General features: G+C 42.6%; 1 protein-coding gene across 1 annotated transcript in view; it reads left to right on the top strand.

Annotated features, from left to right (window-relative positions):
* Nucleotides 1-669: 669 nt before the first annotated feature.
* Nucleotides 670-15214, top strand: part of LOC104126401 (sodium/hydrogen exchanger 4) — a 35842-nt gene continuing 21297 nt past the window's right edge. Inside the window, exons 1-4 of the mRNA XM_009638976.2 lie at nucleotides 670-1010; nucleotides 4137-4600; nucleotides 9581-9840; nucleotides 13011-13228. Coding sequence (XP_009637271.2) covers nucleotides 746-1010; nucleotides 4137-4600; nucleotides 9581-9840; nucleotides 13011-13228 — 1207 coding nt within the window. The 5' untranslated portion in view covers nucleotides 670-745. The remainder of the gene's footprint in view (nucleotides 1011-4136; nucleotides 4601-9580; nucleotides 9841-13010; nucleotides 13229-15214) is intronic.

Here is a 15214-nt window from a genome sequence, read left to right as displayed (position 1 = left end):
CACATCATGTGACTCAGACATTCCTCTCTCTCTCTTTAAAATGTGCTGTTACATGCGTGCATTTAAGAGAGAGCATGCATTTCTAAACAAGAACGCAATTTGCGTGGTCTTCCACCAGATGTCCCTACTGCAAGCCCTGCAGAGTCCATTTATTTACACACCGAGTAGTTTGGTTACCAGGTGAGACAGGACCAGTGAGCAGGGCCAAGTGTGGTACTTGGAGGTGCCAGTTGCGCTGGGGAGGCAGACGGGCAGGGAGGGCAGGAGAGGAAGGCAGGGAGCAAGCTCTCCTTCCCGCGCAGGGTGCCACCATCTCTCCCACCTGATGCTATTTACTCGTCCTGCATTTGCTGCCTGAATGGTGTGGATTGTGGCTTTTTCTTTTTTTTTTTTTTTTTTTCTTTTTCTTTTGACAGTGGGGAAAAAAATCAGAATGGCTGGATAAATAATGTAGTTGGAAAGGGCTTTTTATTCCTTAACAGGGTGATGCTGTGGCCAGGGTTTATCTGGGTTGGAGGAACCTGCAGAACCGGTATCTTCATACAAACTCCAGGTCCGACTGTAACACAAGGAACTGGACAGGCACATTAGGGCTCTTAGAATGACCTCTACTAGGCAAAGGAAGCAGCTCTGAGGAGGAAGCGGACGTGGCTATGAACAGCGCAAATCGACGGGAGTGAGTGTTGCATACCTTCATGCACCCACTATACGCTCTATCTGTAATAAAAGAGTCACCGCCCCAGACATGGGCTCTGCCACGCTTGCACATGCAAAGCTTTTGAACTGGTTGCTGTCGCTGTCGAGTCTGGTATGCTGTGCTGCTGCTGCTGCTGCTGTGGATGAGCCCAACCTGAGCAAGAGTTTCTTGCCTCACTATGAGCCTGATCATGGGGGTGCTGTTGACTCTTCACAAGATACAAGGCTACATGTTTTTACAGTGGACTATGATTATGTGCAAATTCCCTATGAAGTTACTCTTTGGATCCTCCTTGCCTCTCTTGCAAAAATAGGTAAGTAGAAAATGGGATCTTGGGTCCTCCTACATCGTCAAGAAGTTAAAAACGTACCATGCAACCAACTATCTTCCATGCATTTTTGTAGCTGGGATTGTCCTCAAAAGAACAGGTGTGTCCATTACCCTGACAATGACAAAATTCCACCTCTGAAAGCTTCCAGCTTACTTAGGTACCTATATGACTTCTAACCCTCATGTCTCTTTGGCTGTCTATGCTAGCGAGTAGCATTGGAGCTCCCCTACACAGTGCTGTCCACCCCTTTTGCTAGTCTTTAAACATCACAAGATATCAGAATTTACAACCTGCCACAGCTATAGAAATCAGTAACACCAGGCTGAGACTTCAAGCATATTGAATTTGGGGGAGAAAAGTGGGAAAAATTCTTCCATTGTGTGAATAATAGGAAATATTTCCCTATGAGTCTTTGTTTTACGTGTTTGCTGTTTAAAGTTGCTCAGAAAGTAATACCAGAGGAGAGGGACTGAGAGTCTAAGAGGGTGTAGTTCATCAGAGATGTAGGGTAAGTACCTTTTGGATACGTACCAATACATCTAGCTTCTACTAGAGCTCCATGTAGGTATCTGAATGAAGAAAGATAATTCATGGAGAAATAGGGAGTGTGATTAACAGCAGAAATGGCTCACCGCATGTCTTACATATTTGCATGGCTGGGCTCAAATTATTGTAACCATTCGGCATTAATGCAGCAATATCAAATAAATGAAGAAGATGGCAATAATGCAAAGAGCTGCACACATGTGATCTCCCTGTCCTTTTGATCTTTCCATGGGATTTTCAAACATTACTGTAGAAGAGGCTCATAGGTGGGACCGATGTTTTTCTGGAAGTGGCCTGAAAATGAACATTTTTCATGTCATAGTCACACAAGGGACAAAAATCATTACCACTGACCATGGTTTGCCAGTTTCATAATAGTTGATGATCTCAATTCAATTCCAACAAAGGAATGTCTTCACTGCTAAAATAATAATAAAAATTTTCACAAATCATATTCGTTGTTATGGCATCAGCAGAGTGTGTTAGCAGTGAGCATATTGATAATTTTTTTATTCATCATCCATAAAAGCACAGGACTTGCCATATGGCACATCTACCCAATATTCTTGTTTTGAGCAAGAAACAGATACTCTAGAAGAACTGTGTGATGCCTCCCAAGCAGACCTGTTCCTTAGCTGGGAGTTTTCAAATAATGTTATTTTTGATGAAAAGCGTGGAGCTGCTGACTTCAAATCTACTTCAAAGAAAGAGTTGGCCTGAATAATTTGGTTACCCAGGGAAGAAGATTTCTGAATTGTTAAAAATATTCAGTGTTTTATTCAGCTATTGTCTTTTCTCTAGATTTCAAGATTTCTGGGTGGGAAACACTTCTGAGATCCTGAAAGTCAAAACAATCCCCTTATTCCTTAAAACTGACAGGAGACTTAACATGATTTGTTTAATTAAAAAAGGAGGTGAGTAGAGTTAAGACCTTAACATACTTTTTGGTAAAAACAAATAGTCTCCTAAATAAATTATTTAAAATTTCATTAAAAAAATTTCCTTTACTTTTGAAACATTGATAGTTCGAGGGTCACAGAAATGCAGTCTCAGCATTAGCTTCTAGAATTACAGGATGAAGGCTGACTTAGCTTCAGGCATGGATACATGGCCATTGGATTTATAGCTTTCTTTGTCTGCCTCATTCTTGTAAATTCTGAAAAATTCCTTACATTTCTAGTAGAGGCACCTCTCATTCACAATATGATTACACAGTTCCCGGTATGGTGACTAGATGAACCATTGCTAGACATTACTCAGTATTGGTATCAGTATTCGTGTCAGATGGGAAGAATTATATGAACGCCGCTGTGGTAGCAGGACTTCAAGGCAGGCAGGAGGAGATTCACACCCACAGCATTTATACGGTAAGTGTAGCCCTTTCCCTGCAGAGCAGCTTGGCTACAGCTAGGCTTACAAACGGACAAGCACCCTGTCAGGAAGCTGCGTGCGGCTGTCCGTACCACGTCAGTGTCGGTCTGCTCCTTCTCAGCTCCGGCCCGTGTTGATAAGCCTGCTCCCAGGCAGCGCCCAGGCAGACCGCGGGCCAGGATCTGCTCCCACAGGGAGTTTGGGTGTGACCACTTCGTGCTGGGCTAGGGAGACAACGTGGTTGTATATGGGTGCAAGCTGAACCTTTCTGCTTGGAAAAGTCTTCGGCCTGCTTAATTTGCTAGTGCAGACCTTCGGTTTAGTGAGGAAAAAAAAAGATTCCTTAGGACACACTGTTTTCTCAGATGTTTGATGGCTGCTGGTAGTTCTTTCAGCTCTGCTGAGACCACTGGTTTTGTTTCAGTAAACTAACTCATAACATCCTTTAGAAAATGTTGCTGACCTTACGTAGGAACAGTATTTTTCCCAGAAAAACAAGGTTAATCAGCTTGTGCAAAGCCCTACATTACCGTAGCCTGATACCTGCCACTTTGGGTATTTTGTTGTTCATGACTACACTCTCCCTCTGTCTGTGGATCACCCTCAGTCCATGCAATGCTTCAGGGGAGTGCTGGAAGTGGAGGGAGCTGAGCAGACCATGGCATCTGAGCTGCTCCCTGCTTGAGCTTCTCCAGGTTCCTGGGCAGCCCAAATCCAGCAGGAGCCCATGTCTGGGGACCCTCCTCAGCACTGGGGGGAGCTGCCCTTGAACCTGCAGCTGGGGATGGGGGTCTCTTTGAGATGGAGGGACAATATGGTGCCTCAGAGGTTTGGCAGTAGCAGTTGAGAAGCAAGGATTCTTGAGGAATATTTTCTTTCCAAGTTGTGGAGTACCTTTTCAAAGAGGTTTCTGCATTCCTAGAAGTGGAGCTTAGACTCAGGCACATTTGCTCAGAAATCGAGAGCTGGGGAGTGGGAAGAGAAGAGATCCATAGCCAAAGTCTTCCCTGCTTTAGTGACACAAGTCTGGGAATGTTTAATTTTGAAGGGAATAGTACTGCCTGTTTTTACATTCATAATCCCAAGAGCAAAACCTGGCTGACTGAAGACAAAGTATTGAAAGGCAGGCAGAACTTCTACCTGACATCAGGTTAATTTAAACTTGAATAATGCCCTAATGTTTTATTCAAGGTTTCCACCTCTATCACCGATTACCCAGACTCATGCCTGAAAGCTGCATCCTGATTGCCATTGGAGCACTAGTGGGAGCGATCATCTTTGCTTCTGATCACAAATCTCCACCGGTGATGAACACAAGTATTTACTTCTTGTATCTTCTTCCACCCATTGTCCTGGAGGAGGGTTATTTCATGCCAACTCGCCCATTTTTTGAAAACTTTGGGTCCATTCTGTGGTGGTCTCTGCTGGGATCTCTGCTAAACTCATTTGGGATTGGCCTCTCCCTCTATGGAGTCTGCCAGATCGAAGCCTTTGGCCTGACCGACCTGAACCTGCTGCAGAACCTGCTCTTTGGCAGCATGATTTCAGCTGTGGCTGCTGTGGCAGCTCTGGCAGTTTTTGAAGAAGCCTCTGTTAATGAGCAGCTTCACATGATGATCTTTGGAGAGTCATTGCTAAATGACGGCATAACTGTGGTGAGTTTCTTTCCACTCCTTGCCTTCCCCTCTTTGGGCTCTTGTGGCTTGTAGCGTTATTAGGCACAGGACAAGAGCAGCTCTAAGGAGATCCTAGATACATTATTTATTTTATGTATACTCTACTCCATTACACACAAGTAATTTTAACGTATGTAAAGGTTACACCTTATATTAACTCTTTCAAAAACATATTTTTTAGAGCTACTGGAAGAGAGAAACATATACATACACATTAGACATCAGATCTTGCTCTTGCATTCACTGAAGTGAATGGATAAGCTACAGCTGATCTTGCTGGCAGGATCAGTGTAAGACCTAGGGACATTCTTGACACTGTGCAAGCAAATAAATAGAAAATTGTACTGCTTAAAGACTGAAGGCAGCACGGGTAGCAATACAGGAGACCCTGCTTTGTCACATGCCTTAGAGAGCCCTCTGAAAAAAAAAAAAAAAAAAAGCCAGATGTGGACAACCTCTGGAGGCCTCACTCCTTCCTCCAGCCCCTTCTAGGAATTTCCCTTAGGTCTTAGACAGGAATTCCAAAAGCCACTAACAACTTTGCACAACTCTTTTCTATCAGTAAAAAATTGACAGCTGACAAATGTTCTCCTTTCTTGGCCTCTTGGCTGCCTTATCTCAAGTGTCCAGAAATAATGCTTCTGGAATAAGAGAGATTTTGTGGGTTGTTTGGGTTTTTTTTTTTGTTGGGGTTTTTTTGGTTTTGGTTTTGGTTTTTTTAAATAGGAAAAGAGTGTTTTTACAGAGCTCCTTTTGCTAATACTTTTCCCCTTTTCGCATTAGTTCCACTAAAACTTGGAGCAACCTGAAATTCTAGCTGTAAACCACAATTGACAATCACTTAGAACACGCATATTTTTCAAGGAAGAAATTTCAAGCAGGAAATTCATTGCTCCGAAACCAACAGGACTGTTCATGTGCTGCAAGTTAACTGCAGGTTAAGGAGTTTTGCTAGATAAGATCTTTACAGAATTTAAATCACAGGAATCTAAAACACATAAAAACTATTCAGATACTGTTATACGCGGGGTACAGCACAACTTGGACTTGTAAAATCTGTATAGAGTTCACTGCTGAAAGGCTTCGTGGGAGAAGTGCAGTTTATGAGTAATGCGAAAAGGAAAAGGAAAAGGAATTAAGTAATTTCTTGCAGCCACGGCCTATTGACCATAAAACCTTTTTGGTTAAATCAGAGATGTAGGGCTGCTGTAGAAATAAGGGACAAATGTTAATTAACTTCACATGCAAACTGCTTATGTGTTATAGTTGTAACAAAAAAATCCCCAATGCATCTGTCACTTCCACTTCTCTTTGTGGTTCCTTCAAGTGCAGACCTCAAGAAATAATACCTCTTCCTCACTCTAGAAGAGCTTGTCTCATCCTTTTTTAAAATTTTTTTTATTTTTTTTTTACTGGCTCTCTACCTTGCCTTCCCTTTGTGATGTAGCTGTTATTTGTGATGTAGGCCCAACTCATGATGGGATTTGCATGAGCTTTCAGTCAGGATCCTGTGACAGCATAAATGCGTAGTGACAGAAAGCCTTTGAAACCAGTAGTATTTGGAGCATGCCTCAGCAGCACTAGCTCTGTTAGCAAGAGAGATGGAAGGGCCGTACACGGGGAGTGTTGGCTACACCACTGTGAGTTCCCTTTGCCCCACGCACCCTCCTCACCTTTGGGGCTCTTCCCACACCCACTATGTTGCAATCAGTTTGGCAGCTCCTGCTGATGAATCGATGCATCCCCCACCTCTCATCCATTTTCTTGGCATTCAAGTTTTTAAAATCTCTACCTGGCTTCATGTTTGACAATACTGAAGTATTTGTCACCTGGATGGAGCCCAATAGGTGGCTTTCTCTTCCCTGATACCCCACTTGCTTTTTTAAAGGCTTTAAAACTGTTTATCTCAGGTGTCTCATCTTACCACTTCCTCCACGTTTTTCTCTTACCAGTTTCCTTTGAGTTAACTCTATGTGTTTAAAAAGATAGTATCACCAAGATATATTAAGTATACGTATTTTTGATTGTTTAAATACAAATATCCTCTGGTTCTCTCCAGTCTGCTTATCAGCTTGAACACTTTTTTCCCCAGCAGGAAAAACCGGTGTGACTTTTGCTGAACTTGAATTTGAAGCACCAATATCTCCCTCTCCTATATTTAGTTCAGTATCCTGGTATAAAAAAATTCACAAAATAACAGAGTGTGGAATTAGAATGATGATTTAGGAGTTATGCCTTTGACTTAAGGGACTGGGACAAAAGTAGATAACTTACCCTTTTTACCCATATGTACCTTTTCCCATTCTCCTCAGTAGGGCCCTGTCTGTGGATGGAACAAGAAGGCTCCGGGTCCTGTTAATGGTTTCTTTTCCCAGTTGCTTCTGAGCATTCTGTTAGCATCAGAATAGCACAGACAGCAACAGGACTGGTTCTGGCCTGTATCACACATTTGTGGAGTACCAAAGCCCTGTTCAAAACAGCGATGTTGGTAAATCCAGTGCAGATTTCATTTAAACCTGAACGCAGGTGGAGGACCCTGATTTTGCTGGAAAGTGTTTCAGGCATCTGAAGCTCTGCTCCCGCATGTACACAGACCATTTCTCTTTTAACCTGAGCTGAGCACCTGTGCATGTCAGGAAACGGAATATTTCCCCTGACTACTTCATCTTTGAGGCTTGATTTTAGAAACACTGAGAACACCTATACATCATGCTGTACTCAACATGAAGTGGCAGTGACTGTTTTCTGTAATGGTGCCCTCTCTTCTTTGTATGCAGCAGCACAGCAGTTAAAGAAATATACTGCATGATGGAGACTCAAGAAAAATTAATTTATTTGAGGGGATTTGAATTCACCTCTCTGATGTTGCTGAGGAAGGCTTTGACCAGTGGGATGTATGGGTGCTAGGAAGGAGGATGGAGATCTTCTCTGCTCCTGCTGTTGAAGATGACCCACTGTGTTTAGAGTAAAATTAAATGCATGTGGTCAGAAGGAGTTATCAGGGTGGAAAGAAACACCACGATATAACTTAGCTGGGCAGCATTTGCATGGAGCCTTACTTGAATGACGTAGAGTGGGATGTTGTACAGAACAGTTTACTCCCACACAAAGCATGTTACAAAAAAATTTTCATAATTTCCACTTTAATGCCAATTCAGTTATATCATATAGACACTTTAGGAACTAGAAAAAGAGAGAAAAACTTAACAAGTCATTTCCTGAGGATAACTTGTTTTATTCATAAGTCAGCATAGATTCATGCCTTGGTATCACTTATAAAGAATCACAAGCCTTAGGAAGAGGTTGAAGTCTTCAAGAAAAACAGACTTCATAATTAAATGCTATATGGTAAGTACAGTAAGGTTTACTTACTGTGAAGACATGAACCCTCTTTTCCTTATCTGCCACTGAAGAGCCTAGTTTCATACATAGTCATCAAGAAAAAGCAGCTCTGGGTATTCCCTCACATGAAACATTTTGTTGTGCTCTGTCTGTCTCCCAGAAATATTAGCAATGAGCCTCCTGGAGAGCAGGCTGTGTGACAGCTCAAGGTCATCTGTTCCCAGCAGCAATTTAAGATTAGATAGTAGCTGGGGAATAATTATTATCCTAATGAGCTTGACTCTTCTACCTCCAAATATCTGCTTTAATCTTCTTAATAGTCTTCTGGAATTAACTATATGAAGAAGAAAGACCAAGGAAAATCAGGTAAGGCAAATGACTTTGGTCCCTTTTGTGTTTTTGAACTAACGCTTTGGTGCAACAGCTTTGGAGAGCTGGTGTCTTCAGATGTTCCCCAAATTCTCTTGAAAATTGAAAGGTGACTTTCATGTGTTACACACTCCCTGTAAACAGCTCTGACAGGACTTAATGTTAACTGACTGTCAGGAACCTCTAAGACCTGTTTATTACTATACCGCTCATTACTGTGAAACTTTCTATTAGTTTCTAAAAGATGGATGAAAGTGGAATATACTGAAGATTTTTCATCACAAATTTCTGCAGAAAAGAAATTATTGATAGTAGAAGCACGGTAAACTTATCTGCTCTGAACTAAATGAAATTATCTTTACAGACCAAATTATATAATGTAGCAAATTCAATCTTCTAATCTGACATTATTTTCTTTTTATTTTTGTCATTTCAAGCTTTCTAGTAAAAATATATGTGTGGAGGGTCCTTAGGCCATTTAGAGTGCCACAGCTTTTGATTCCCACTTTGAGATTGACAGATTTCCTGGGAAGGAGGTTAAGTGGCATCAAACCCCAAACATGTGAGGATAGAGAGGCTGTATTTATCTAGGTAGAGACAATATGAAACTGAGGCTACTATTTTCCCTTCCCTTCCCTTCCCTTCCCTTCCCTTCCTTTGCCTTCCCTTCCCTTCCTTTGCCTTCCCTTCCCTATTCCCAGTGATGTTTCATGTCTTTTATGTGTCAAGTACATTTGAAAAACACTTAACATTCCAGAGTCCATCTAACGAAGTGTGTACAGTTTACTGATCATACAGACAACCTAAATGGGATTTAAATCAAAAGTGTGATTCTTAGTTGCTGCCCCACTCCATCCTGTGTCAGAAAGAGAACATGGAGGGGAGAGCCTGGGGTTGGTAAGGTACTCATCTGGACTTTCAAAACCTGCTACAAAGACCAATAATTAAGTTTACCTTCAGAAAAAAAAAAAAAAGTATTTTTCCGTTACTTCAATTGCATTTGATCCCCAGAGTTTTACTCCTATTACATAACCATCTATCCTTCTTTTTTTTTTTTTTTAATGTTTTTCAGGACACTTAGCAGACCCTTAGTACTGGGACAGATTTCAACTGTTACTTTGCTGAGCTGTCTAAAGCAATTCCAGGCATATATATATACACACACACACATACCACCCCCCATGAAATGAGTAAGCCTGATGGGTTCAGAAAGACACCTCACTACTGTCTCCTTATTTTTGCACACAGGTGTTATATAACATCTTCATCGCCTTCACCCAGATGCACAGGTATGAAGAAATCGAATCCATCGATGTCTTTGCTGGCTTCGCTCGCTTCTTCGTGGTGGGGCTGGGTGGCGTGTTGTTTGGCATCGTCTTCGGATTTGTTTCGGCGTTCATGACTCGATTCACCTACAACATTTCTGCTATTGAGCCCCTGCTGGTCTTCATGTTCAGCTACCTGTCATACTTGTCCGCTGAAACCCTTTACATCTCAGGCATTTTGGCGTGAGTATCCCTTAGGGCTTTTTGGATGCCCTCTCGAAGGGAGTGGCATTGTTTTGAGGAGGTGGTTTGCGCGAGGTTGGTACAATACAGGCATGTTCAGTCTCTGGCCTAGCGGTCTGCAGTGGACGGCTTCTAAAAGATCTGTAAAATGCAGTGGTAACCAGGAAAAGCAAACCCACAGTCAGGGTAGGCATAGGTGTACTACCGAGGAGTGCATATCTATCTGCTCTGAATTTTTTTTAGTTTTTCGTCCATTGGAAAAAATACTGCAAGCTGTGGGTAAAATGTGCTACCATTATCTGGCTGCTACCTCTGATAAGATCAGCAGAATGTGAGAATGATTTGATCAGTGCATCTGTATTTATTGCTAAGTAGCATCACCATCAGACTACAAGAGAGGTGAAAAGTAATGGGTATGGCCAACATAATAAAGAATGTCCGAGTTCTTGCTTTTGTATACAGCTGTGAGTATCAGCTCTAACACAGTTTACTGGAATTACGTTACATTTGAACATCACTGGAACTGAAACTGGGCAACACCAGACAACCAAGAACATCAAGCACATATGAATATATGTACTCATGTATATGGATATTGATGATCATATTTTGATGTGGTCAGGATAGCTTGATACTGCTGTAATGCTAGGGACTGCTTCCTTAAAGGGCTGTGATGGCAGGGGTGCCCGCTGCAGAGAGAAAGCTGGCAGGTCTATTGACTGTAGTAAATGCAGAGAGGGTGAGTACTGTGGGAAGGAAAGAGGATGGCAGCAGGAGAGGGGTCAGAAGAGAAAGGAAGGAATAAGGGTGGAAGTGAAAGACTTTATGAGAAAACTGCTGGTAGGTGAATTTCAAAGACAGCCCACCAAACAGCCCCTCAAGCGGGTTAAAGGGTAAAGAAATGGGAATCTGATGGTGGTAACTGCTCCAGCCGGTGCTGCTGGCTGCTGCAGGCTCAGTGCCCAGGTGGTGGGTGGCAGCAGCCTTGCATGCATGGCCTGTGTTGGCTCTGAGCTTGCATGCCGGGTCTTGCAGGTCCTGGTTCCCTTTAACGAGGACAAAGTGGTTTAAACCTAACAAACACAAGTGTGTGGCTGTTGATGTCCAGACAGGTGCATTTACTCACCTGCACTTGTCAAACCCTGATTTCATAGAATCGTAGAATAGTTTGGGTTGGAAGGGACCTTTAGAGGTCATCTAGTCCAACCCCCCTGCAGTGAGCAGGGACATCTTCAACTAGATCAGGTTGCTCAGAGCCACGTCCAACCTGGTCTTTAATGTTTCCAGGGATGGGGCCTCCACCACCTCTCTGGGCAACCCGTGCCAGTGTTTCACCACCCTCATTGTAAAAAAATTCTTCTTTATATGTAGTCTAAATCTGCCCTCTTTTAGTTTAAAACAATTACCCCTTGTCCTGTCGCAACAGGCCCTACTAAAAGTCTGTCCTCATCTTTCTTATAGGCCTCCTTTAAGTACCAAAAGGCCCCAATCAGGTCTCTGCATAGCCTTCTCTTCTCCAGGCTGAACAACCCCAATTTGTTGAGCTTCAGAGCAGAACTGTAAAAACAACCTTTGCAGGATGGCCCTGGGAAGCAATATTTGAAAATTTAACCATATTAAATAAGTACTTAGACAGGAGGTATGTTTTTCTGAGCAATTAGACAAAGCAGATGAATCTTGTACTATGCTTTGAATATCCAACACATTTGCTCTGATTGAGGTGACTGGCGACTTTAGTTGAGCAGGGTTAGACCCACTAGGTAGTGAGTGCTAACACCATATGGACCCTTTCATACCTGCACTGCCCCAAATACTGCTTCCCTGCCTATTCATTACGCTAGACTACATAGTTTTATTTCTTTTGCTTCTTATTTTCATTAGAGTACTGAAATTGTTAGTAATAGAAGAATGTTAATATAATTGGGATTTATTATTCTTACTGCTTCATTAAGGAAATTGCTGCTTGTTTTAGGGATGGGAACTTATTGTCACTCTTTGAATTATTGAGGAATTCATTCATTTTTCACTGGGATCGTGAAAGTCTATTACGCATGTGTCTCTAAAAGTCAACAGTATTAAACTTTAATGCCTAATGGCCTTATCTTAGAGTGTCCTTGGACCTGCTAAATGTCTCAGCTCCACTAGAATACCCTTGAGATTTCTTCAGCGGAAATTAAATGAGCAGAAACTAGATGAAGGGTTATTTAATGACCTGTCAGCATTCCCTGAATTCACAAGTTTGGAAAAATATCACCACAAGAAGCCCCTAAAGACTAAAATACCAGTAGAAACTAGATAGATGATGGAATATGTTACTAGCATAGCACTCAGTCTATTTCCTATGACTATGGAAAATGAAGGGGGGAAGAGGAGACCCCCGTCAGCAGGGCTGCTCAAAGATTACTGGTCCATGCGATGGTTACCAGCATCTGAGCTGGGTGGCTGCTGATGCCTCTGAAGCAGGCTCTAGTCTTCATTAACAGCAGAGAGGTGGAAAACACCCCTTTAGGTATGGTATTCCCTTAGGGAAATGTGCTTCCTTAGTCACATTTCCTGCACCCTGGGTAAGTAAAAGGGGGGAAGGACACTTCTGTAGGATAACTGAATTTCCCCGTGCTGTTCAGCAATGGGCTGCTGTGGGTGGAGAGTCACTGAAGCTTACCCTGGCCCTGCTGATCTGACAGCCAGCTGGTAGCGAGCCTCTGGAAGCTTTGGCCCCAGCATAAGATTACCACCGTGTCCTCCCACCACCACCTCAAAGGAGAAGATCACTAAGAGGCGGGTTATGTCCCTCTAACCAATCCGTCCATAGGCTGGTACAAAACCGACTTGTCCTTTGTTTGAGACTCAAATATTTGGTGTTTGGTGGCTGTGTGTTAGGCATTCAGGATAAAACGGACTTTGAACTGGAACATGATAGCCTCACTTCCTCGTCAAGAAGGCTGACTGGTTTGCTTCCTTTTTCTTGTATGCAAAATGCATTTGTAAAGCTGAATGAAGATGCTCTTGTATGTAATGAAATAGCTAGCACTACTGAGAAATAAAACTCTTCTTGATATGAGGAAGGTCAGAGGCTGGTGTTGGAGAGTACGGGTAATGAAGGCTGAAATTGTTCTTAAATGAAAAGAAAAACAGGTTGTGGCTGATCTCTGGTATTTTGCCTGCTGCAGGATGACAGCATGTGCAGTGACAATGAAAAAATACGTGGAGGAGAACGTTTCCCAGAATTCCTATACCACAATAAAGTATTTCATGAAGATGCTGAGCAGCGTCAGCGAGACCCTGATTTTCGTGTTCATGGGAGTGTCTACAGTGGGGAAAAACCATGAGTGGAACTGGGCCTTCATTTGCTTCACTCTGCTCTTCTGCCTCATTTGGCGGACACTGAGTAAGTCAGCTTTTGCAGACAACTTTTTCCGCACCTCTGAGAGAAAGACTGGCATAACCAGTTTAATACTGAATTTAGTAGGCTTATGGTACTGACAAGTTAATTTCACAAATCTAGACATGGGGAAAAAGGGGGGAAAAGCCCAACCAAATCTGAATGCCAGTTTCCAAGCACAGAGTTTATGATTAGGTGAGAATGGAATATTTTAAGTAAAATTAAAATATTACCATGATTATGCCTATAGAGATGCTTATATCTTAGTTAATTATATACCCTTGGGTAAGTGGGCTTCATAATGATTTCATCACACACTGTAATTAACTTACTAATTAGGTAATGTACATCACCACACTTCTGGTGCTATAACACTACAGGTCCTGGGCCAGGAGTGCCAGAGGCATTAAAAAAGAGAGAAGGTGAAAATTAGCACTGATAGATAACAGAAAAGGGACTCTATTTCCTTTGTTATACCACATCTAGGCCAACCATGCTATGCTACTGCTCCTCACAAGTCTCTGAAGTTTTAAACTCCTAGAAAAGATTGCCTGTTTGAAATGACTCCATTTCTACACATAGTATCTCCCCATTCCTGCAAAGGTCTCCTCCTCCCTAATCTGTGAGACTGGGATTCCTCCAGCATGGGCAGGGCAGTTTAGAGATGAAGTCACACAAGCTGTGGGATACAATTTCTCACCTTCTAATGTCCAGGATGGGTTGACAGTAACATTGAAAAAGGAGAAGCAGTAAGAAGGCAGGTGGTGTTCTGGAGGTGGTAGCAGTCCTGGCAGACTGCTCGTATGAGCTGCCTTTGTGCCTGTTAGCCAATTCACTCTAACTGTGGAAGCAGAGAGGCAACACATTGCCATCTTCTCCCTCATTAACTAGTACCATCCAGCCAAACACTCCAGCTGACATAAGAAAAGATGGAATGACCTGCTGCATCAGACCAACACTCTAGCAATGCCTTCAACAGAGCCTGCAGGAGATGTTAATTAGGAAAGGCTTGCAAGCCTGGCCACTTTCTGAGCTCTGTTCACCTCCTACTTCCTCAGCATCTACAGTCACTGTGTTAGGGATGTGAGAGGGTACACACTCCTTGCCTGTGCTACATAGGGGTCTGTTTTGAACCTGATCCCCATGAATTGTGCCATGCTTTTTTTTTGAACCTGAATATTCTATTCTGCATCAGGTTATGTTACAACTGCTGCAACAGAAAGAAAAGGCATTTACTCCTGGAGAGGTGATGAATTACGTAGCACACCCTACTCAGCCACTGTTTGTCACTTAAATTTAGTTAAAATATGAGTGAACAATGCTTTTGTAATGAAAGATGTTTTGGAAGTAGTACACATGAGAGGGCCAAAAATACAATAATGCAGGTAACCTTATTTCTGACATTTTTTAACTTCCGAGTGCCTGCATTGGCCATCTTAATAACATCTTTTTGGATTTCAGTAGAGTTTATCAGAGTAATTCACATTTCTGAAGAAAATGAGAAATCCAAATACTCCATCAGATGACCTTGGAGGAGATATTCTGAGCATTGAAATTTAGGCACCTTGGCTAACTAAGTTAGCATGTTAGTTCCCCCATGCTTCATTTATAATCAAAAGGGGTCCCTCTGGAGCATCCTGTGGGGCAGAAATCTACATTGGGCACCTGCTACCACCTCCTCCAGCCTTCAGCCCTTCTCTATACTCCCTTTAACTACAGAGCCCAATCTTGAGCTGTGGACATTGGCCCTGCATCATCTGCTACGGTATTGAGGAGGAACAAGACCTGTCAGGTGATTCATCAGGGCAGCTGTGCCCTGAAGGGAAAGGCAAAAAGGGGTTGAGAGGAAAAGGCAAGTGAGTGTTGCTGGAGACTGGCTGATGAATCAACTGGAGAATCATAGAATCATAGAATCGCTTTGGTTGGAAAAGACCTTTAAGATCATCGAGTCCAACCGTTAACCTAACCCTGCCATCCCACCACTAAACCATG

The sequence above is a fragment of the Egretta garzetta genome, unplaced genomic scaffold (assembly GCF_000687185.1).
Source record: "Egretta garzetta isolate BGI_Z169 unplaced genomic scaffold, ASM68718v1 scaffold5, whole genome shotgun sequence".
Taxonomy (NCBI): domain Eukaryota; kingdom Metazoa; phylum Chordata; class Aves; order Pelecaniformes; family Ardeidae; genus Egretta; species Egretta garzetta.
The sequence above is the reverse complement of the archived record's forward strand: the minus strand, read 5'-3'. Positions and strand labels throughout refer to the sequence as shown.